Source organism: Centruroides sculpturatus, unplaced genomic scaffold, assembly GCF_000671375.1.
Source record: "Centruroides sculpturatus isolate CEXI.00-Female unplaced genomic scaffold, Cexi_2.0 scaffold304, whole genome shotgun sequence".
Classification (NCBI taxonomy): Eukaryota; Metazoa; Arthropoda; class Arachnida; order Scorpiones; family Buthidae; genus Centruroides; species Centruroides sculpturatus.
In genome coordinates this window covers 426,442-452,920 of record NW_019384662.1, presented here as the reverse complement: position 1 = coordinate 452,920, position 26,479 = coordinate 426,442, and the positions used below count along the sequence as shown (strand labels likewise).

The 26,479-nt window shown below is 26.6% G+C and overlaps 1 protein-coding gene across 1 annotated transcript in view; it reads right to left on the bottom strand.

The window, feature by feature from the left end:
* Positions 1 to 26,479, bottom strand: part of LOC111626596 (chromodomain-helicase-DNA-binding protein Mi-2 homolog) — a 176,066-nt gene that overhangs the window by 142,378 nt on the left and 7,209 nt on the right. The window contains exons 2-5 of the mRNA XM_023370031.1: positions 22,775 to 22,867; positions 6,069 to 6,345; positions 3,111 to 3,211; positions 943 to 1,134 (exon numbers count right to left, since the gene is read on the bottom strand). Of these exons, the coding sequence (XP_023225799.1) occupies positions 943 to 1,134; positions 3,111 to 3,211; positions 6,069 to 6,345; positions 22,775 to 22,867 (663 nt within the window). The remainder of the gene's footprint in view (positions 1 to 942; positions 1,135 to 3,110; positions 3,212 to 6,068; positions 6,346 to 22,774; positions 22,868 to 26,479) is intronic.

The following is a 26,479-nucleotide window of genomic DNA, read 5'->3' as shown; positions in this document are numbered from 1 at the left end:
TATTTTTTAATTAACACATACTCACATACTTAGTCATTTTGATCTAACAGTTAAAAGTGCTAATACTATTTACCAAAATAAAAATCCTCCAATTTTTTATACTTTAAATCTTAACTATTTGATATAATGAGAAAGTGAGAGACAGGAAAAATTTACAACCGGTTTACAGGTTATGAATTTTATTATATGTACAGTGAAATCTCTATCATTTTTGTCAGGACTTGGGAAAAATGATTAATGCAAGAAAACAATTGAGACATGAAATTTATTACATTGATGTTTTTATTGTTTATCTTGTATGAAACTTGTATTTTCCAGTGACACACCTTTATGGTGGCTTTCTGTAATACTAAATAATATAGTGCTTGCACACAGACAAGCATTTTACATTTTAAAAAATTGTTAAGAATTTACTGTAATTTCTATTTTCTTTTGTAATTTGTTCTATGTTCTATTTTCATCTATTCATGTATTGATATATCAGAGGCAGCTGATCAAAACACTTTTGATATTGTGTAAAAATGCAATTACTTATATAAACAACAATAGAATAAAATCAACATTAAATTTTTAACAAAATTTTGTTGTATTCTTTTTCTAGTATTTTAAATAATAAAAAGTTTTTAATCAAAAAGCACAAATTATTCTTATTAATTACAATATCACCACCACAAAACTATAAATTTTGCAAACAAAAACACAAAAACTGCAAAACAATACGAACATCCAAATAATAAAAATCACTAAGAGAAAACTAAAATCAACAAAGAAATCTAAAGTTAATATAAAATTGTTTTTAAATAGGCATTAATGTACATTTTATTTTATTTACTTTTTTTATGTAATGAAAACAGAGAAAAATATAAAAAACAAATTTATACAATTTTTGTCTACTTAAAACTTTTAAAAAAAGAATATCAAAATTTATTAATTAAAACAAACCTCATAACCATCATTTTCTGCATCAGATCCTGGAAAACTGGACGTCGTCTTTGTTTTTTTCTTTTTCTTTGGTTTCTTGTTCTTACTTTTCTTTCGTGTTTCACTTTTTGGTGGTGGTGTCATATTCTGTGCTTCTTCAAGTGCTGCTTCAAAATCTGCATCACTTTTATCACTAAAACTGTCTTCATCCTCCTTAAAAAAAAAAAAAATGGTTTTTATTAATATATATGAATTGTTTTAATAAATCATTTTCATGCTTTTTCTAAAATTAACTCATGAAGATAATTTTAAAAATATGAATAACTTTCAATAAATTTTATTTTATAATAATGTCAATTATTAGCATAAGATGATTACTAATTTGCTTATTATCCTCTTACAATATCATTTCCTTTTTTTGATTTGTAGGAAATCAATATTTCTAAGTTGATATTTGATCAATAATATAATGATTTAATGATAGTCTTATACACCAACACTAAATCTTATTACAGTGGAACCTTGCCTAACAAGCACCTCTCATAACAAGTAATTCACATGAGCAAAACAAATCGTGAAGAAATGACTGCCTAACGAGCGACGTCTCGCATAACGAGTGACAAAGAGAGGGAGAAGTCCCAGATGTGTACATGCTATATCAGTCTGTGTTTAGCACTCATTCCACTAGCATCTTAGTGTAGCTTGTGATCACACATTTTTCCAAATTTGTGTTCAGACATATTACATATAAGCAAACAACAACAACAACCATAGCCTGTTATATAATAAGCATGTCAAACGATATGCTGAATTCTTGGGCTATGTAAAGGCTATAATTAAATATTAGAAATTAATTTGACTAGAGATAAGCAGTTATGCTACCATTTCATATTATATTTAATAATTATAAATAATTAATTTTTAATTTAGACATTTATGGAATTTAATTTGGAATTGGTCATTAAATTTAACCACAGCAGTGAAGGACGGATATATCCATTAAATTCTTTTGGGGGTATTGCCAAAAACTACCACGAAAAAAAATTCACATAAAAAATGAATCATGTAACAACAAAAAAGACTTTTCTTTACTAGACATAACTGTTTACAAAATCTTTTTCTGAAACGGTAATGAGAAAAAAACGCGTGAAAAAATACTTTAAAAATTTCCCACATTCTCCACTACTTTGGGATACATCATACCTGGCTATTCCACTGGTGAAAGGTTAATGAGATGGCAGCATAGCTGCTTACCTGTAGTCAAATTAATTGATTTCTAATATTTAATTACAGCATTTACATAGCCCAAGAGTTTGGAATATCATCTGGCATGTTTATCAGACACATTATTTTGATCTGTAAATTATTTTTTGAGTTTTTTTTTTTTTTTGTTCTCTGCAAATTAAATTCACATTCCAGGTTGGTTCATTTCACACTAGAAAAAAACAAAGATGATTCACACTCCTTAACAGTGTATATTGTGTAATTTTCTTTAAATGAACATTATACATAAAATATTTGAGTTTTTTTTCCGGCATGGAACGCATTATCGTATTTTACATTAATTTATATGGGAAAAAATAGTTTTGCTTAACAAGTGTTTTGCATTACCAGTAAGATTCTAGAATGAATTATGCTCATTAAGCAAGATTCCACTGTATTTAAAATTCTATAAAATAAGTTTTTCTTAGTTATAACATAATCACAGATGACTAACCTCTAATTGGTATTAGAATTTCGTTCAAATAAACTAACATTAATTATTTTTCAAAAATAAGTTACTAGAATAATTTAAAAATTTTTTGTTTTTATTAACTAACTAAATTAAGATTATATAAAAATATATGGTAAATCAGATTTCAGAAGAGTTGTAAAGTAACAGATTTACAATATATAAATTGTCACCAATGCTGAAAGAAATTCGCATGTTTTCTCCATTACTCATTCAGTATAAGCTGTTTGAATACACATTTTCTAAATACACTTACTACTAATATATTTATCTTTCATTTCAAAGCAAAATAGTGATTAATAAAGTCAATTTTGCCTGATTTTATTCATAATTGTTTTAAACATTAAAATATCTTATTTTTTGATGCATCTCTGAATATCTATCTGCATATAATAAATAACTACAAAAAGAATTATTATTAACTATTAGAATTATTTATATATAATTGAATACTTACTGAGCTTTGTTTCTTTCTTTTACCAAAACCACCAATCTTAATCTTTAATAGTGGTACTGATTTCTTTCCTTTTGACTTTTTACTTTTCATACCACGTTCATCTAAAATACGGAGGGGAAAAAAGTTATAAATTCACCTTCATTTTAAAATACCAAACATAGTTTATGATTTTTAATTAATATAATTCATAACAGATTTAATACAATTTTAAAAAATCAAAAACGACAAGTATAATTTTAGTTCTTTTATTTTTTTTATTTCATCTTTTGTGATCATTACCCAAATTCACATGTAATAGTGGTGATTTTACATTACTAATTTTTTCAAGGAAAATTAGCAGTTGTAACTCATTTCACATTAACCCACATTATCATAGTTTCAAAGGAGCCCTTGAAACTTTGGGATAGCATGGAAGAGTGTTCAAGAACACTGTTCTCTAAACAAACCACCTTAACTAAACAATGTATAATGTTGATATTTGGAACATGCAGAGAAAACATTTCAGGAGTTTTCAGAATCATAAAATTTGACTAATGACAATTACATATAGCATAATTAGTTACATAAAAAAATTGCCATGTTACACATGTTAAAGAAACTGCATGTGATCACAGCTTAATCTGCTCTAACTCTTTCTATTTGCAGCATTATAATTTTTCAAAATCTGTCATTTAATAATATAATATAACTATTACATAGCTTTAACAATAATTTTGTCATATTAGTATTCTTATATAGGAAATGAGTGAATTTAATAATGCATTTTAAAACAATATATTAATAATAAATATTAATAAATAATAATAATATTGTTTATCTATTTTTTACTAAAGAATTTGAAGTGGAAAAAATAATGCAGAAAATTATCATTTGAAATAAATGAAAAAAACAAGATAAGGAATTCAGAATGAGAAAATGCTGTATTACTTTTTCGTAACTAATAATTCTAATTAGTATATGTCACATCACTATATTAACATTTGTTTGTAAAATTTACATCATTAATTCTAACATTTGTTAAGGCAAAATAAAAAACTGTTACACTTTTACCAGACTGGTTACAATAAAAACAGAAATTATTGATTCTAATTTAAAATATTAATATAAGACTATCATCTTAATTTCAATCATTAAACATTCTGATTTATTAACTTAGAAATGTCTACATAAAATTCAAACTTCAAAATAAAAACAGGACTTCAAACAGGATATATGCATGACCTACATCTCATAAAAAATATAATTCTATAGAATAAAAAAAAAACAAATCTGTTAAATAAAAACAAAAAAAGTGATTTTTCAATTTCCATGTTTCATGCAATTCTTTGAACAAAAATTATTAAATGAATTAAAACATATGAAATCCTTAAAGTTATGATGTACTTATTTTCATTTTATCTTTATTAATATATTAATTTGTTAAAACATTGTGAAAGTCATTTCAAATTCAAAAAATATATTTTAATGTATAAACAAACTTGCTTTATTCCTCTTGGAAACATTCAGTGACCTAATAATGAATACATATATGTATACATCTACCAAAGCCAAATATTACTGGGCTAGAAACGGCTAAAATACTAATAATTTAATAGACAATTTGGCATTAGAGTTAGGCGCCATCTCTTGATAAATTTAATAATTATAAATTAATTAAATAATTTAAATAATAATTTTAGAATTACTGGAAGAAATTCTAAAATTATTATTTAATTGGTTTATGTATAGCTTTAGATGTATCAAACGTGTCAGGTGTAATAAGGATGTTTGATTATGAATACATATATTTAAATATCCATATATTCATTCAATGCTTACAAATATTTCCCAATTAAGTGACAAATTCTGTCAACAAATAATTCCTAAAATATAAACATCCAAACAATATCAAAACCAAGGAAGTTCCCACAATAGAAACTATGTCTTATCAATAACTTTGTGAATATAGTACACATCATTATAATCAGTATAAAAAAAGTTTAGATTCAAATAAAAGCAAACACATATGTTTGTCTCAATTTTAGTTGAAAGTATACTACATCTAATGGCATTGACAAATTAGATGATTTCTCACCCTGGAAACATGTCTCTGAGTGACAAAAACCTGTTGACATTTGGCAACACTTGGGTTCATGAGGAGAGAAGTTGCCTGAATCATGCAATCAACACTTCTTACTAGGTAATAATAAATTTTCATTAAAGGCTTGAAAGCATGTATCTGAGTACTTTCTCATAATATTCTTTAATATTTTAATAGTGTCGCAGTGTGGTTGTACCATAAATTGGTTCTTACAAATGAATTAATGAAATTGTCATGTTATCAACCAATGACTACCCTCCATTTTTATTTTTTGTTGTGAACAAGAGCTGTACTCATGTGAAAAATTACATGAGTACAACTGTATACATGCCCATTAGTTACAGAGAGCAACAGGAAACTTTTTGTCTCCTCTAGTTAAAGCAATTTGACTCCCCAAAGACTGCTCTCCCATTACCCAAGAAACAGGTTTGTCTGTCACCTGGCACTATGTCTCCCATAAAAATCATCTAGTGTATCATAGCCTTAAGATATCTCATGCTTGCCAGACATACAAGCTATTTGGATATGCCAAAATACATAACTCTATCCTGTTCTGGACAAATATACTACTCTACAGAATTGTAGGTGATATGTATGTTCTAATGTAGCCCAAAGAATTTTTCACAATGGCAGAAACGTTTGCAATAAACATGAAAATTTTGCTCAGAATATAAGTTGTGTTTATTTATGATTTTAAATGTATCCAATTTGTCATCTAATTAGTAGTAAACGCATCTAAAGTGGATCTGAATATTATTATATTTTTTCTATCTCCAATTTAAATATTAAAACTTATTTTATTAGAGAAAAAACATTAAATTATCATAATTTGTACAGTCCTTAAAGATAAATTTAATAATTTTTGAAAAAAACCATACCTTCTTTTGATTTAGTTTTGGTAGTTGTCATTTTTTCCTCCTCTTCTTGAATTGCCTCGCGATTTGGATTATTATCAAGAAATTCTCTCCATTTTGCTGATATTAAAGTAACCATTTTAGAAATTGCTATTTTTGGATTAGCTTTAGCAATAATTGGTCTTATATGCTGTGAAAACAGTTTATAATTTGTAAGATTCTGATAGTCTGCTTCAGTGTATTCTAATTCAACATCTTGTAATCCCATTTCTTCACATATTTCTGCAGAACTTTTTTGAGGCTAAAATTTAAAGTAGAATTTATTATATNAAGCTTGAATAAGATATTTCTAATTCTGCTATCATTAACATACGTTATTTAGGTAAGTGTGTTGTCTAGTGTAATTGCTCTGTACTGTACTGTATTTAATATTGGTTAATAATATCGATATACCCGACATATCTCTGTTCATATGACATCAGTGATATAATTTATCTTACTGTATTTGGTACAGCACAGATTTAGTCTTCTATTTAAGACTTTTTTTTATATGTGTGCTTTATTATTTATGCGGGCATGAAGTGCAAAGTATATTTACTATGATTTTTTTACCCGTACGCACTAGCCTTACATCGACGCCATGTTGGAATAGTAAGCATTCTTTCGCCAACATATCTTCATGTCTGGTTATAAAATTAATAATCGCGTTTTAATTTTTTATTGTGATTGTAAGAAAGTGTTTTAAACGTAACTTACATTCTCTTAATGCAGATAAAAGGAAATATTAGCATCAACGCACGTTCTAAACAGTTGTTTTTCATCTTAAACATGGCGTCGGAATGACGTAGCGTGTGTTTACAAGACGTAACACCTTCTATACTTAAATAAAAAAGAAATTCTTATTGTAATTAGATGCTAATTATATTTTCCATTAAGTATTGGACATTCTTTTAAAAAACTTAAGAACAGCCACAATATTTTTTTGTGTTCAATAAAACATCCCGAAGTGTTACAAAATAAACTAATAGCTATGTTAAAAATAATTACATCAATTATAAAAGCTTGTTTATTCAATATACATATTAACTTGTGACAAGCACAAGATACAATATGCAGATATATTTCCATCTAATTAACATACAGTCATTGCTGAACAACCAAAAAGAATGTAAAATAAAGACACTGAAAACATTTTATCATACAGGAGCCATCTTTATGAATTTATATTATTAGGTAAAACAATGATTACATTTTAAAATTCTCCTCTCTTTTTGCAAATTTTTACTCTTAAAAACTACACAAATTACCCAATATTTAAACTGTTACATGACCAAACAGTGTAAAATATTTTCTATTCTCAAAAGAGATTTATAGTTATTAATTAATAAAACAGTTTTCACAATTGTTAAAAACTATAAAAAATGTAAATGGAACATTATTTCCTTCATTGCAATGTAAATACATAATCTTTTCAAATATTTTTGATAAAACAGTGAACGTATCATTCAAGTACAGATAAATTTCAAACAAAAGCTATCACTATCAACTCGATATTTTGTTCAAATGACTTATAATTATAAAAATTGTTGTTAGTGGATAAATGAAGCATGCAATGCCAAAAAAATAAACTTTTCAGAAGAGGTAAAAAAAACTTTTTCTAGTGAATAAATTCATTTCAATTTTATATAATGGTAAAAACTCACTAGGTTACAAATTCTCTGGAATTTCAAAACGATGTAAATATATGCTGTAACGTTTTAAGTGCTAAAAGTCACAAATTGCATTTTGGCACTTTAAACATTATGGCTTCACATAAATTCAGCTTCAAAATACAGCCATTTACAGTGCCAATATCGCCACAATATTTTCTGCAGCAGAAAACATTGCATTTAGAATTCAATTCTTCAATAAGACGTATTTAGAAAAAAAATGGCATTTACAGCGTTATATATTTGAAATGTGAATGCCATAATGCCTTTTTACTGAATAAATGGACATTTACATATCTGGTGTTTTAAATTATAATTTGCCACAACTATTTTGAAATTTCTATTACCAATAAAAAAAATTGTTCAATCTGAAAAATGCAAAACGGTACCCTACACAAACATGATAAATAAAAACAAACCTAAAAAATAAATTTTTTCATATGAAAGAATTTATTAAACTTATTTAAAATTATATTAAGAATAAAAAAAGAACTATAATTTGTAATAATTATAAACTGAAAGTTTATTAAAAAACTTGAATTTTTGCATAAAAACGTCAGCAGCAGCTTTTTGTAATTCAACTGTTCATTATCATTGCTAAATCCAAATTTTATTCATACAAACTTGAAATTACAAAGTTTGAGTAATATTCATTGATTATTCCACCATTTTATAATTACCAAATTTTTATTTCACTTCTTGTCTATAACAATCCCTTCATACATAAATCATATCTAGTACCATTGTAAGGAAATGTTTTACCGACCTATTAAAAAGTTGATAACTTAATTTAACATAATATATCCCTCACTTTATGACTGATCATGATCAGACAAAAAGATATAGATCTATTATCGGTCATATATGATAGGCATAAATTCATTATGATTAGCATTAAATATGGAATTCTGTACATACATTATTATTATTTTGCCTTCTTAGTCTATTATACAGTTAAAACTTTTCTGGAAATTAATTTTTCTTTATGATATTGAATCTATAAAAAAATCAGTTTCATTTATGATGGTTCAACTGATGAGAGCTTTTACAGGAATCAAATTAGATTAAAAAATAGAGTCAACACTATATCAAGCTATTATTTAATTATCAAAAAAATATATATCAGAAATGTAATTTTACAAAACAGCAAATAAAATTCAGTTATGTACTTCACTGAAAATTTCATTTCCCTATAAAGCTTACTTTATTAACTTTGACATTTTCTGAATGCAAGAATTTGAAAACATTCTACACACTTTCTCAAATGTAAAAATTCACAATGCTTCATCCTGTTTTTGAAATATGATTGCAAGAAATTATATTATATTTAAACTATTATTTTTGATTACTTCAATTTTTTCCCCCTCTTTCTATTAACAATTCAAAATACATTAAGTTCAACATTCATATGAATTCAGAGGTATGCAATTGTGTAATTAACAACAAATAATACCATTTATCATTTTGAAATAAANTATAAAATGGTTCATATAAATAAAAAATAACAATTGTAATTAGAATACTGAAAATAAACAAATAATGAACACAGATCTTAAAAAATATAATTTCAACAATCATTTCAAAAAGCACAAGTTAAAAATAAGCACGAATACAAAAAAGATTTGAATCTCACCGAACAGCGAGGGCAGTGCCATTCACCATCCGGAATGTTTTTTAATGGAGGATTGAGACAATGAGTATGGTATGCGGAAGGACAACTGTCACAGCATAGCAATTCTCCACCATCCTTACAGACACGGCAGAACTCCATATGCTCATCCTCCTCCTGTTCCTGAATACCTTCCCCTTCCTGGAAAGTTGATAGCATTTTTAACAAGTTTTCCTCTACATACTAACACAGCCATGTGTATAACCAATTATATCTGCCAAGCATTTTTTTTAAAATGAAAAAGCAGAATATCATCAGCAGTCTAAACCTTTTAATACGATGCATGGTTGAGAAACCAAAATAATAAAATAACTTCCCTGAAAATTTAAAGCAAAATTGAAAATAATGGTAGAAAGAGTTTGAAGAATTATCTAACTAAGCTATTCTCATTTTGGTGAGGCCAAATCTCATTCCATGCAACCAAAAGTTTATCGACTGCATAATACCATAGAACAGTGGTACTCAATCAACAGTCTGTAATATTTTACCACAGATCCCACCACCAAGATCAGGAACAACAAAAATTAATCCTAACTAATTTTTCTATTAACTAACAAGGAGGACAAAGTTCTGCCGACATATTAATTGCCATAAATTCAAATTGTGAGGGGATAAAATTACTTATCTGTTCAAAACCAAATGCATCCTGATTCCTGATGAGTCATGTTTTGTCCGTGGTTTCAATTATTACAATATTTTTATGCATACGTTAATCGAACATGCTACATACTAAAAGCACATCCTCCAAATAATGGTTGAATACCACTGCCCCAAGGCCAGATTCAAAAATATAACAAATTTTAATCTACATGAAAAGTTAAAGCAGAAATTGATAAAAGAAATCAGCTCTAAAATAAAAACATTTGTAATGAATGTTAATGTTACACACATTCAAAGAAATTACTTACACAATGAGGACAACTCCATTTTCCTTCAGGTGGCTCTTCTAAATCTGGATCTAAACAAACTAAATGATATGCTCGTGGACAGGTATCACATAATATTATTTCCCCTCCTTGCTGACATACTTCACAATAATCTTGATGATCAGTCTAAAATAAATGATTTTGTTTTATAATTTACTTTAAATTTAATCAATCGACTGTTAATAAATTATAAAAACGAAATTAAAATATTCAAAAGCCATTCGCACAAGATAATCTAACTGACTCCTCTTAATCTATAGAATTGCGTTCAATATATAGCCCTCTGAATATAAATTACTTTGATTTCAAAAAAGCTTTTAATTTTCTTCTTATAATCAGGATTATGGCACACTTTTAAAAAGTGTAAATAAATGCAAATTCTTAAGCAATAAATTTTCACTGTTTACTTAACAAATAGAGGCTAAGGTAATTTTTGACATAAAAATGACATTTTTAAAAAGAAATTTCAAATGTTACTAAATTATTTTATTGATGAATAATACAAGTAAAGAAAATGTTTAATTTACATAAGTAATTTGTTCTTGTATGTAATAAAAAGAGAAGAGATCTTTCTAAATAAGACAATTTTACTTTTTGACATAACATAATGAGTAGAAAAGTCTATCAAGCATGTTAGTTGATCAACTTCCACTCTCAACAAAAGAAAAATAAACAAATAAATGAAAAAAGTCAAACTTCTTACAGAAAACCTATGTAATAAATCAAAATCTTACTTATTAGCTCATCTAAATTGTGTTGGACATGAATTTTTTTATAGTAAAGTATAAAGATGTTTTTATATAAAATATCAGCAGAGATTTCAATGTCTTTACAGAAAAAAAAATTCAATCATTACCACCACTAAAATTTTAAATGTTTTAATACTAACTGTCACATTTATACTGGAGATTAATATGAAGTACATTTCATCTAATACAAATGAATCTGATGATTATTATTTAATCTTGGAAGTTGTAAATTCCATTTTTTAATACTTTTCATAGACAATTTCAAATTTATCAATGGAAAGAAATTGTATTTAAGCCAAGTGGCCTAAACTATCTTCACACAGTATATCTTATTGAAAATATAAGAGAACTTCAATTTTGGACCATTATTGTTCTTCAATGGTTTAGTTTTCAATATTTTTTTATTATTATTTGTGGAGTTATATTATCACTGTTCAATAATTATGAAATAACTAAAGCTTGCTTATTTAAATTAATTAAATTATATTTGTTAACTGATAAATTTTATAATTTATAATTCAGCAAATTCAAGCCTAGTCAACTGAATTGTTCTACAAAATAGACAGAACTGGCACAAGTAAACTTACAACAATCAAATACAAAATTATTTCATTAAAAAATGAATATAGGCTTGTACATCTTTTATACACACAATTTTTAACAATCAAAAAATAGAACATTTTCTAGACTAAATCAAATATGTAAGTTCAAATATTTCACATTTATTAGTAATCATTACAAATTTCTATAATCTTAAGCACTTGGTCATCAATAGAGAAGTTGTGTTTATAGAATATGTATAAAAGAAGAAATTAGTTTGAACTTTTTTCTTCCATGCAGATGATAACCATTAACATAGGAATTATCCTACAAATCAGACAGAAGCATTATCTATTATATGGATGAAATAATTGAATCCCTCCAATTTTTTCACTTAGAAAATAAACATGCGTGTGTGATCTGATCTGTTCAGGTTCTGATTGCTCTATGATAAACCATGCTCTTGACTTACCTTGATTTTGCAAACTGTTAGTTAAAATTTTAACTAAAAAATTCTAAAAAATTTATATAGTTTTTTAAAGTTAAATTTTAATGTACAAAAGTGATATTTTATTATTCATGAATTTTCAATATTCAGAAAATAGCTTTAATCAACATTTGTATTGGAAATATGAAATAATTTGATAAATTATTTTTTAATTAACACATACTCACATACTTAGTCATTTTGATCTAACAGTTAAAAGTGCTAATACTATTTACCAAAATAAAAATCCTCCAATTTTTTATACTTTAAATCTTAACTATTTGATATAATGAGAAAGTGAGAGACAGGAAAAATTTACAACCGGTTTACAGGTTATGAATTTTATTATATGTACAGTGAAATCTCTATCATTTTTGTCAGGACTTGGGAAAAATGATTAATGCAAGAAAACAATTGAGACATGAAATTTATTACATTGATGTTTTTATTGTTTATCTTGTATGAAACTTGTATTTTCCAGTGACACACCTTTATGGTGGCTTTCTGTAATACTAAATAATATAGTGCTTGCACACAGACAAGCATTTTACATTTTAAAAAATTGTTAAGAATTTACTGTAATTTCTATTTTCTTTTGTAATTTGTTCTATGTTCTATTTTCATCTATTCATGTATTGATATATCAGAGGCAGCTGATCAAAACACTTTTGATATTGTGTAAAAATGCAATTACTTATATAAACAACAATAGAATAAAATCAACATTAAATTTTTAACAAAATTTTGTTGTATTCTTTTTCTAGTATTTTAAATAATAAAAAGTTTTTAATCAAAAAGCACAAATTATTCTTATTAATTACAATATCACCACCACAAAACTATAAATTTTGCAAACAAAAACACAAAAACTGCAAAACAATACGAACATCCAAATAATAAAAATCACTAAGAGAAAACTAAAATCAACAAAGAAATCTAAAGTTNTATTTTTTATGTTAAAAATAAGTCATATTTAAGCACCACAAGACTTACACAATTACTCAACTTGTATGGAACCATTGGAAGGAATTAACTATGTCAATCAAAGACTTACTGTCATAAATTTTTTAGTTTCTATTTTATAGAAATATATAATTTGATAATTACTTCCATACAAATTCTTTCTCCACTTTTAAACATACCCTGAAATTATGGACAGTACACTTTATTATTTAATTCTTTCCAATAAAAATTGCAATAAATTTCACTTCTTTGTAGAAATTACATGTTACTTCACTGTTCCTTAACATTTTAATTTCATTTTAAGAAACAACAATGAATATGCAAGGACAAAAGTTGTTGTAACCAAGGATTACTATTAAAAAGTAATAAAAGATTAACAGAAATTACTGTATGTATTTTTCCTCCATAAATTAATTTCAATAATTAAGTAAAAAGCACTATGATAATTTAGTGAATTTCAAAAATAAAACCTTTCATACTTGTATCAATTTAAATTTGTTTTAATTTATATCAGTGGTTCTCAACCTTTTTTGTTGATATACCCCATTAACCTATTAGTTGTTTCTCAAGTATCCCTTATATTTTTGTATATAAATTTTATAATTTATAATTCAGCAAATTCAAGCCTAGTCAACTGAATTGTTCTACAAAATAGACAGAACTGGCACAAGTAAACTTACAACAATCAAATACAAAATTATTTCATTAAAAAATGAATATAGGCTTGTACATCTTTTATACACACAATTTTTAACAATCAAAAAATAGAACATTTTCTAGACTAAATCAAATATGTAAGTTCAAATATTTCACATTTATTAGTAATCATTACAAATTTCTATAATCTTAAGCACTTGGTCATCAATAGAGAAGTTGTGTTTATAGAATATGTATAAAAGAAGAAATTAGTTTGAACTTTTTTCTTCCATGCAGATGATAACCATTAACATAGGAATTATCCTACAAATCAGACAGAAGCATTATCTATTATATGGATGAAATAATTGAATCCCTCCAATTTTTTCACTTAGAAAATAAACATGCGTGTGTGATCTGATCTGTTCAGGTTCTGATTGCTCTATGATAAACCATGCTCTTGACTTACCTTGATTTTGCAAACTGTTAGTTAAAATTTTAACTAAAAAATTCTAAAAAATTTATATAGTTTTTTAAAGTTAAATTTTAATGTACAAAAGTGATATTTTATTATTCATGAATTTTCAATATTCAGAAAATAGCTTTAATCAACATTTGTATTGGAAATATGAAATAATTTGATAAATTATTTTTTAATTAACACATACTCACATACTTAGTCATTTTGATCTAACAGTTAAAAGTGCTAATACTATTTACCAAAATAAAAATCCTCCAATTTTTTATACTTTAAATCTTAACTATTTGATATAATGAGAAAGTGAGAGACAGGAAAAATTTACAACCGGTTTACAGGTTATGAATTTTATTATATGTACAGTGAAATCTCTATCATTTTTGTCAGGACTTGGGAAAAATGATTAATGCAAGAAAACAATTGAGACATGAAATTTATTACATTGATGTTTTTATTGTTTATCTTGTATGAAACTTGTATTTTCCAGTGACACACCTTTATGGTGGCTTTCTGTAATACTAAATAATATAGTGCTTGCACACAGACAAGCATTTTACATTTTAAAAAATTGTTAAGAATTTACTGTAATTTCTATTTTCTTTTGTAATTTGTTCTATGTTCTATTTTCATCTATTCATGTATTGATATATCAGAGGCAGCTGATCAAAACACTTTTGATATTGTGTAAAAATGCAATTACTTATATAAACAACAATAGAATAAAATCAACATTAAATTTTTAACAAAATTTTGTTGTATTCTTTTTCTAGTATTTTAAATAATAAAAAGTTTTTAATCAAAAAGCACAAATTATTCTTATTAATTACAATATCACCACCACAAAACTATAAATTTTGCAAACAAAAACACAAAAACTGCAAAACAATACGAACATCCAAATAATAAAAATCACTAAGAGAAAACTAAAATCAACAAAGAAATCTAAGTTAATATAAAATTGTTTTTAAATAGGCATTAATGTAAATTTTATTTTATTTACTTTTTTTTGGTGTAATGAAAACAGAGAAAAATATAAAAAACAAATTTATACAATTTTTGTCTACTTAAAACTTTTAAAAAAAGAATATCAAAATTTATTAATTAAAACAAACCTCATAACCATCATTTTCTGCATCAGATCCTGGAAAACTGGACGTCGTCTTTGTTTTTTTCTTTTTCTTTGGTTTCTTGTTCTTACTTTTCTTTCGTGTTTCACTTTTTGGTGGTGGTGTCATATTCTGTGCTTCTTCAAGTGCTGCTTCAAAATCTGCATCACTTTTATCACTAAAACTGTCTTCATCCTCCTTAAAAAAAAAAAAAAATGGTTTTTATTAATATATATGAATTGTTTTAATAAATCATTTTCATGCTTTTTCTAAAATTAACTCATGAAGATAATTTTAAAAATATGAATAACTTTCAATAAATTTTATTTTATAATAATGTCAATTATTAGCATAAGATGATTACTAATTTGCTTATTATCCTCTTACAATATCATTTCCTTTTTTTGATTTGTAGGAAATCAATATTTCTAAGTTGATATTTGATCAATAATATAATGATTTAATGATAGTCTTATACACCAACACTAAATCTTATTACAGTGGAACCTTGCCTAACAAGCACCTCTCATAACAAGTAATTCACATGAGCAAAACAAATCGTGAAGAAATGACTGCCTAACGAGCGACGTCTCGCATAACGAGTGACAAAGAGAGGGAGAAGTCCCAGATGTGTACATGCTATATCAGTCTGTGTTTAGCACTCATTCCACTAGCATCTTAGTGTAGCTTGTGATCACACATTTTTCCAAATTTGTGTTCAGACATATTACATATAAGCAAACAACAACAACAACCATAGCCTGTTATATAATAAGCATGTCAAACGATATGCTGAATTCTTGGGCTATGTAAAGGCTATAATTAAATATTAGAAATTAATTTGACTAGAGATAAGCAGTTATGCTACCATTTCATATTATATTTAATAATTATAAATAATTAATTTTTAATTTAGACATTTATGGAATTTAATTTGGAATTGGTCATTAAATTTAACCACAGCAGTGAAGGACGGATATATCCATTAAATTCTTTTGGGGGTATTGCCAAAAACTACCACGAAAAAAAATTCACATAAAAAATGAATCATGTAACAACAAAAAAGACTTTTCTTTACTAGACATAACTGTTTACAAAATCTTTTTCTGAAACGGTAATGAGAAAAAAACGCGTGAAAAAATACTTTAAAAATTTCCCACATTCTCCACTACTTTGGGATACATCATACCTGGCTATTCCACTGGTGAAAGGTTAATGAGATGGCAGCATAGCTGCTTACCTGTAGTCAAATTAATTGATTTCTAATATTTAATTACAGCATTTACATAGCCCAAGAGTTTGGAATATCATCTGGCATGTTTATCAGACACATTATTTTGATCTGTAAATTATTTTTTGAGTTTTTTTTTTTTTTTGTTCTCTGCAAATTAAATTCACATTCCAGGTTGGTTCATTTCACACTAGAAAAAAACAAAGATGATTCACACTCCTTAACAGTGTATATTGTGTAATTTTCTTTAAATGAACATTATACATAAAATATTTGAGTTTTTTTTCCGGCATGGAACGCATTATCGTATTTTACATTAATTTATATGGGAAAAAATAGTTTTGCTTAACAAGTGTTTTGCATTACCAGTAAGATTCTAGAATGAATTATGCTCATTAAGCAAGATTCCACTGTATTTAAAATTCTATAAAATAAGTTTTTCTTAGTTATAACATAATCACAGATGACTAACCTCTAATTGGTATTAGAANTTCTTGTGTTATTATTTACAGCAAATTTATTAACATATGCCATTTTATAATGAAAGTTGTACCACTTCGATTTACGCTCGTACCCCTAGGGGTACATGTACCCCCTGGTTGAGAACCATTGATTTATATAATAGTATTTTAAATCATTCATTTGGAAAACACTCATGATTTAACAAAATTTTATCACAGTTTGATCTGTCATCACACTATAATAGATGAAAGGATAAAATTAAGATGATATGCCTATAACCGAGTATCACAAATTCCTCTTATTTTTTGGATTAAAAGTTAGAACAAATGGTGTCAATTTTAAATAATTTTAAATACAGCATCAAGATTTATATGTATATTCATAAAAATTTTCAGTAAAATATAAAATACTTCCTGTGTATTCTGTTATCTAGAAAGTTGTCCTTTTATGTACAGAATCATGTCATAAGTTTGAAACACAAAATTTAGGGGAAAGAAAAACATTAAAGATGTTTCATCTTCAACGTTTTTCTTTCTTATAAATTTAAATTTTAAATTTCTTTCCCCTAGATAATCATGATAATGAATAGCAGTTTACAAAAAATATTTGTTTAAGCTTTTCCATATGTATCATATATGCAGTTCTACAAACACATCATAACAAGTAAGGGTGGCTGAGAGAGTAACTTGCCAGGAGAAAATTTGTTGCGAGTTCATCTTGCTTTTTCCCAATTTGTTTTTTTTAATTCAGTTAATTATTAGAAAATATATTTGGTTCAAAAATACTGTTTTATAATTATTTTTAAATCTTTTGCATATTTTTAAACCAACTGTGAATAGCTTTTCCTCTAATTGTTGGTTTAAAATTTGTGAATTATTTTAATAATTACAAAATATTATTTTTGGACTAAATTTGTCTTCTAGTTATTCACTGAATCAAGGGGAATTGAAAAAGGCAGAACAAGACACAAACATACAGTATAACTATACTTAATAAAAAGCTTTTATTAAATTCTCACAAAAGGAAAATCAACGGGAATAAAAATAAGCATCTGTGCCTTAAAAACAAAATTACATTAATCTATATGAATAAAACTAACAGTGTTTGGATGTTTGTTGCCACATCATGGAAAAAACACCTGAATATATTTTAATTGAACTTAATATTATGAATCTCTAGATTCAAAAGAAGGTTTAAACATACATGATCTCAAAATCTACATTATATAAATTAAACTGTAACAGATTTCTGTTTGCTAGATGTAACACACATAAATCAGCAATTATCTGTCAAGCAGCTATTTATAAGAAAGTTGCACTATTAAACTTTCTTATAGATAGTATTATGTTTGGAAAACAAAGTAATTAGTGAGAAATTAGCAAAACATGTGAGAAGTTGGAAAAAGTGACATCACGTTGCTGTGCTAGATGGTACTACATTTATGCATGGAAGATATTTTATTAGTGTCTCATGTGTTCTTGATTACTTTGGATCCATTTTTGTATAAGTTTTATTTCTATAAATTGAATTTTTCATAAATAATGTATTTTACAACAGCAGAAATTAAATGAGGATTGTAATTCTACATAATCTTATTTTGTGAAATTTTTAAATAAATTTTAATAACAGCAATAAAAAAAGTTTATACATATACTATGTTTCATAATTATAATATACATAATTAAAAAGATAATCTTCAAATAAAATAGCATGAATGTATTTATTGACATAATTAAACTTTTTGATACAATATTTCATTTATAACAGTTGATGCAAAATAGTCTCTTAATACATGTCTATTAGTAAAATAAAAATAAATTAGGTAGAATTTTACTTATGGAGCCCCCTATGGCAGCACTTCTGGAATCTCAACAACATAAATCTTAGAATAGTTATAATACATGTCACAGTTAGCTTAAACTATTACCTCATGTACACTGGTGGTTTCTAGGTTAAGTTCAAACCATTTCACATTTTAGGTAGTGAGTTAATAGCCCCCTGAAATCACATAGTGTCATTAAGACTATCGCATTTAATTATTTAGCACACTGCAGCTTTGTGAAGTCCAGTTGACTGTTTGTGGAGTACTTGATGTTATACAGTTTAAGGGAGTGTGGGGGCTTACCCCACCTGTGCACTGAGGTGCTCACTCTCGCTCGCACTGAAGCGCATGACTATATGTGGAGTATTGGTCAAGGCTAGCAATAGAGAGTCTTGACAACGCAGAGCATGGCAAATAGGTGGTAGTACTGGCACTCAGGAAAAACTGACCTTTGGAGTTCCTTCAGCCCTGAAAATTATCCCGAAGAAGTCTGAATATTGTAAGCGGAAGCTTATCGACAAGTGTGTTAGAAAACTGAAAAAATACCTACAAAGGAAGTTGAATTTACAAAAGATTCAGCTCAACCCTATTCTTTACCAAAAAAAATGAAAAGAAATTATAAATATGTCAGCAGTGAGTAAAATTTGTTTTATTTAAATGTCTGTGTAGTTAGTTGAATGTCTGCACCAGTTGTCGTCTTGTTTGTGAATATCATGTTCACGAACAAGATGGCAACCAGAAATGCCCCCATAGGGGTTTCGGAAGTAAGATTTTACCATAAATTATTATGATAAAATTTGACATACATGTTTAACAAAAGATGTTTAATGTATTTTTATTTCAAAAATGATTGAATCTACTCTCCAATATGTTATATTTTAAAACAAATTTAACATGCAAAAATTTTCAAATAGTTTTTTCTAAAATTCTGAATGAAATTAAAACATTATACTCTAATTTAACACTTACTGCAAGAAGTCTTCCTTAAGTAATAACATGTGAGATATAATACTTAAAATAATACACTGAATTTATATTGTAAGTTTATCCTCATTTTAAATATTTGCTATAGTTTATATATATATATAGAATATATAGAGAGAGAATTATAAAATATTTCATCACAATTCTCATTTATCTTTTTACTATAGAAGTTATTTACACATTAACAGGGAAACTCCACTTACACTTTTATAAACTTTTTACTGCCAAATTTCGTATTGATAGCAAATTAATTTGACACACTGTCTTTTGTAAATATATTCAAAATAAAACATTATTGACTGATAAAATTTTGAGTAAATTTGGACTTAAATATTTTCCAATTATTATAAAATTTAAGTAAATATTTTATATAAACCAAACAATTGCAGTAAGGTGTTGGGCTATTTTTCTGTTACTATAATTAAATTATTAAATAATTTGGAATTAGACCTAGGCATTAGATGCTATCTATTATTAAATTTAATAATAATAATAAAATTATTTAACAAAATATTAATATAATTATTACATTTAATAAGAGATGGCACCTAATGCCTATCTCTAATACCAAATTACTTAATTTTATTATTAATAGTAACAGAAAAACAGCTAGATACATAGCAATCATTTGGCTCTGATAAATAATGTAGAGTTTAAGATGTTTATATATAAATATTTTATCATTTCATATTTACTTATTAGAAGAATTTAATATTTTATAACTTATTAAATATTTACAAGCATTGTTCTGTGTTCAAAAGAATTTAGAAGCTGAAGAAGAGGACTTAAGACTGCCAAAAATATTTGTTCTACAGTGTAAATATTTGACTTTACTGCTAGAGTTTGGGTATATGATATAAATTTATTTTACCATTAATTAAAAATTAAAACATTTTTGCATATTAGATTTTTGCATATTACACAATTTTTTTTATAACACATTCAAAATCAGTAATATTTCATTAAACTAAATGAAAATAAAAATAGACTACAACTCATTCATTTAATTTGAATTAAAATAGACAATTAAGCAAAATACCATAATAGCTGCATAACTAATTACTAGTAAATAAAAAACTGAGAACTTAGGTAATAATTTTAGAATTAAATCAAATCAATGGATGAGATATTAAATTCTTGTAATTAATTCAAATATAATGATGCATATTAATTTAAAATTCATATATGAATACATACATACATACAGGAAAATCATCATTAATTTGAACTTGGATAGTACAAAATCCTGTTAGTTCATAACTGTACTTTTGTCTCGGCTGGGAATATAGAGATTTACATGTTAAAGAATTCTGTTAGTTAGAAATAAGACTACTTCAAACTTTGGAGAGAAAAATTCTGTCTGAACTGTGATATGCATATGTTAATTTGTTTGTTTAGATTGAAGTGTCTCCATATTATAAGAGAACAATAAACAGAGAACAACTCTAATCTAGTTAATATGGCTATGCTTTTACAGTAAAACATTTTTAGGTGTCACCTTACCCATGAACTACCACTTTTTCCTCTCTTATCTCACAAAATACAGCTGGTTTTCAGGATTGCAAGATTGGGCTGCAAGTAGCAGATTGAGATATTCGTAGGGCTCTAGGTTCCTACAATTGGGAGACTTACTACTTTTAGGACCACTTTAAAAAATACAGTAAGTTAGGCTACATTCTGAGGAATTCTGCTTTCTGAGGAATTCTGCTAGATAGGTTTTATGAAAACCTATCTAGCAACCTGTGAAGTTTTCACCAGACACATGCTGCTTACCTGCAGTTTATTTATATTATTATTATTAATTAACAAAAATAGCATTCTGTATACATAGCCATATTTCATTTGCTTAATAAATTGCATCAGTTACATGGCATTTGGCATATTGTAAAAAAATATGTAAATCTCAGATAATTTGAAGTCACGATTATTTCATCTCTTAAATTTCAAACTATTGAGGATTTCCTGTACATGCATATCTTCATACTCATAATCCAAAAAGCATGAGCAACAAACAAAAGGAGACAGCATCTTTCTCTATCTTCCTTCCAGAATTTCAAATAATTAATGACACCATCTTTTCTTCAAATTCACATCTCTTCTAGCACACTTCCTCACATTCACTTTCTGACACAACACTTATGTAATTTCAGATACGCATCCATTTGTTCTAACCAAGACTTTTTTGGCCTTCCCCTATTGCACTTTCCATCCACCTTTCCCATGTATACTCTCTTCTTATACCGTTCTTCTTTCATTCTCTCAACATGGCCAAACCATGTTGAGAGAATTCATAGGGCCAATTTCCCCACTCTTAATCACATTCTCTTTCACTCAACACTCCTCCAGCACTTGTTCATTTCTCACATAGTATCTCCTTGTAATGCCACACACTTCTTTCAACTACCTCATCTCACATGCAGTAACAAGACTCCTGTGACTCTTCTATCATACCAAAGTTTTGCTACCATACATGAGCACAGGAACCACAATGCTTCCGCTCAACATATTTAAATATTGAATAGTAAATGAAACTGAACATAAAACCAATATTACTAAATTTCAACAAAGTAATGAGATTACTTTCTATAATTTTTTTTCTATTTATAACAAAACATTTTATGTCAAATTAAATAATTCATTGAACTAGTTATATGATAATTTATATTATATTGCAGATTTGTACTAACTATTCAATTTCATCATTGTAGCAACTGTCAATGCATTTTCATATTAACCTACATAAACAACTGAACTTATTACAAAAAATTTTATCTGCAACAAATACTTGCAAATTTAATTTATTACACACAATTACATTGCATGATGACAAATCAGAAGTGGGATAAGAATAAAGGAAAGCAAAACACTTACGAATATGGAAGTAAGACAAAATTCATATATATAAACTAATTGTATATATATATATATGTATATATATAATTTCAATGAGATAGTAAAAATGCATTACCTTTTCCAATTTCGGTTTCTTGGCCTTTCTACTTTCCACAATATAATCACTATCATTGTCTGAATGGACTCCAAGTAAATTACTGTCACTATCCTGTTGAAATAAATTTCATTTAATATTTCATTAATATTTTAATATTGTTTTTAGTAAATGTTTTAAACTTTAATTTATTAAAAAATTAATTTAAAATTTATCGAATAAGTTAAATTATATTTTTAAAAAATTCTTATAAAATTAATACTTAATAAAGTGTACTTCACTAGCAGCACTATAAACATGAAGCTGGAATCAGATGGATTCCAAAAACGTTTGTGAATTGTAACATTTTACATGTTTTGCCTGAAGCTAAACAGATTTAGTAGTCTGAAGATTCACATTTAAGTTGTTCTCATTTTGTTTTCACTCTGAAGAAACTTGCAATTGCAAACAAAAAATGTAATAAATCTTTATAATTTAATGTTACTGCTAAATATTTATGCAATTTTAGATAAATTATTACTGGCCTATTATTCCAATATTCCTCCAATGCTCCTTTTCTAATCATTGATAAAAATGTGAATATAAAGTATTAAAAGTTCTGATAGTTATTGTTAAAATTGTGTAAAATTCTCTTAATATTTGAATAATTCACAGTTTAAAAACATTTAGGCATTATGCATGAAACTAACAACAAGATCTTAAACATAAAAGTAATAATAATATAAACATTTTAACTAAATTTATGTACAGGGATTATTCCCTTATATGCAAATAAAGTTTGATTGATTGATGATAATATAAACATTGCATTTTTCATAGATAAAATTTAAAGACATTTCAGATTTGCATGAAGATATCTGTGTCACTGATCCAAATTTAAATACACACACACACATAAAATAGTTAACAGTCACGTAACAGAAGAAATGTAAATAACGAAAAATTTACTAAATACACTTTCATACTAGAATTGTAATAATTATTTTAAAATTAATAATTGTATATAAATATTCCATTTGAACTTATACATAAATATTAAAGAATCTACATTCACACTAAATCACTATATGAACAATTTAAATGAGCAACATTACACTTCATTACTAAATGATAATAAACCCCTTTAATCAGAAGCAATAAAATATTTATTTATATTTCAAATACAAAATATAAAAATATTCCATGTTCCATTTCCTGAAACAAGTAGTTTTGTATTTGAAATATAAACATCTTCAGCACATGTGTAAATGTAGCATCAAATAATTGGACTAGTTAACCATTCTAACTATTCTATGCTCCATTCAATTTACACACATGCTGAAGACAGCTTGAAGTGATACTGAAAAAAATTATGTAATAAATATTCTTGGTTTCATGTAATAAGCATACTATTTCTACTTAATATACTTTTATTGTTTATATTTATTTGATAATAATATACAGATATCCCACATATAACAGTAGTTAGGTTCTGAAAAAGTGCCATGTTATGCAAATCCATGCCATACAAAACATTAGGCTAGGTTCCAACATCAGCAAAAGTATACTATTCTTTTTTTTTGTTTGGAACTAAGAGAAATTTGCTTATTAAAGCAGTCAATAATTAGCAAATTATTGACTGCTTTAATAATTGACTTAATAATTGACAAATTATTGACTGCTTGCAAATAATTGCTTAATAAAGCAGTCAATTAAAGCAGTCATAAACAAAAGTATTGCACACTAATATTAATTTTTTTTCAATGCTAAACACCATTAAACAAAGACATTTTCTTTTTGGCAAAATATCATCATCATCTGAGCTTTCCTGTTGATCTTAATCTGAAGAATCAACAACATCTTGATTTTTCTGTTGTTTTTTTCCACAAAATCAGATATTTTCATTTGTTTGTATTTGCTTAAGAATCTTTAAAATTTTAATTTTATTTGTATTATAGTAACTTTTAATTTAATATAAGGGACACTGGAAAGTAATGTCATATTTGTGCATATCAACACTTATTCGATGCTAATCAGTTGATTGCATACACAGAAGTTGTGCAAGATATTTTTGCAAGTGAAAGTGACTTCATTTCTTTCATTTTACAAATCAATTTCATTTTTATAACATCCCTGTTTGAAATGTCAAGCCAAAAACCAGAGTTGCATATTTGACATTGTATGTTATTCGAGTTTCAAAGGTAGTGATGCAACAAATGCAACAAAAAAACATTCATGATGTTTATCCAGCCACATTAGATGTCCATAAATGCCAAAGGTGGTTTACTAGGTTCAGGCCAAGTAATTTTGATCTTTGTGATTTGCCTCACTCAGGAAGACCAATGTCTTTTGATAATGATGCTTTATGAGCAGAAGTGAAAGCAAATTCTTGTCAAACGATTGAAAAGTTATCAGATAAGCTTAACATATCTTGGTTGACCATTCAAGAACATTTGAAGCAGATTGGTAAAGTTAACAGAGAAGGTATTTGGGTTGAACACACACTGTCAGAAGAAAACAAAGCTAATCATTCAATCACCTGTAATTTGTTGTTGCAACAACATAATGCAGAAGCATTTCTTGATCACGTAGTGACTGAAGATGAGAAATGGGTCCTTTTTGATAATCCAAAATGTAAAAGAAAATGCCTCTCCCCAATCAAACCTCATTAGCTACCCCAAAGCCAGGCTTACACCCTAGAATTATACTGCGTATCTGGTGCAATACTCTGACCATAATTCACTTTGATATGCTAGAACCAGATCAAACCATAACTGCAGACCTTTATTGTCAACAATTAGATCGAGTAAATCAAGCTTTGATTGAAAAGTATCCGACTCTTGTTAACAGAAAAGGTGTCATTCTACAGCATGACAATGCAAGACCACACTTTTCAAGACTCTGGGATAAAATCAAAGAATTGGGATAGGAGATATTACCTCACCCATCTTATTCACCTGACAGTGCACCCTCAAATTACTATTTATTGAGGTCTTTGCAATATTTTGAGGGGTAAAACATTTTGAAATGTAAAAAAAAGTCAAAAATAGAATTTCCAATTTCTTTGATCAAAAATCATCCTTGTTCTACAGATCTGGAATTGAAAATTTGTCCACTAGGTGACAAAAGATCATTGATAACAAGATTGATAACATCATTGATTCAAATTAAAAATATATTATTATTTTAATTTGACAAAAATATACGACATTACTTTCTGGACCTGTTACATATAAAAACAAACCACAGTCTTTCAGGTTCATTTACAACACTCGCCCAATGATAGTGACACCTAGTTTATAGGATAGCTAAAATAGGAAGTTAGAACAAGGAAAAAAATTTTACAATCAGTTCTCATTAAAGAAAAGCAGGTGAAAGGCACAAAACATTAAAAATTTCAATATTCTAAAATCTGTGGGCAAATACAAGAGAATGCACATACTTGTTTGAATAAAAAAAAATCTAATGACAGTGTTTGCACTTAAAAATTGTGATGTTTTGTATTATGAAGAAGATGTTCTCCAATTATTGAACTATGTTAGAGTGAAACAGTATTGTAGGAATGTTGTTTTGTATAGAGAGATACCTGTATATTTAAATAATGAATCTAATATATAAACATCCTAAAGCCCGATGTACTAATAATAAATCAAATGATTTCCATAATTAATCAGGCTATTTTTTGTTACTATTAATTAATAATTAGATATTAAGTAATTTGGTATTAGAGGTAGATATTAAGCATCC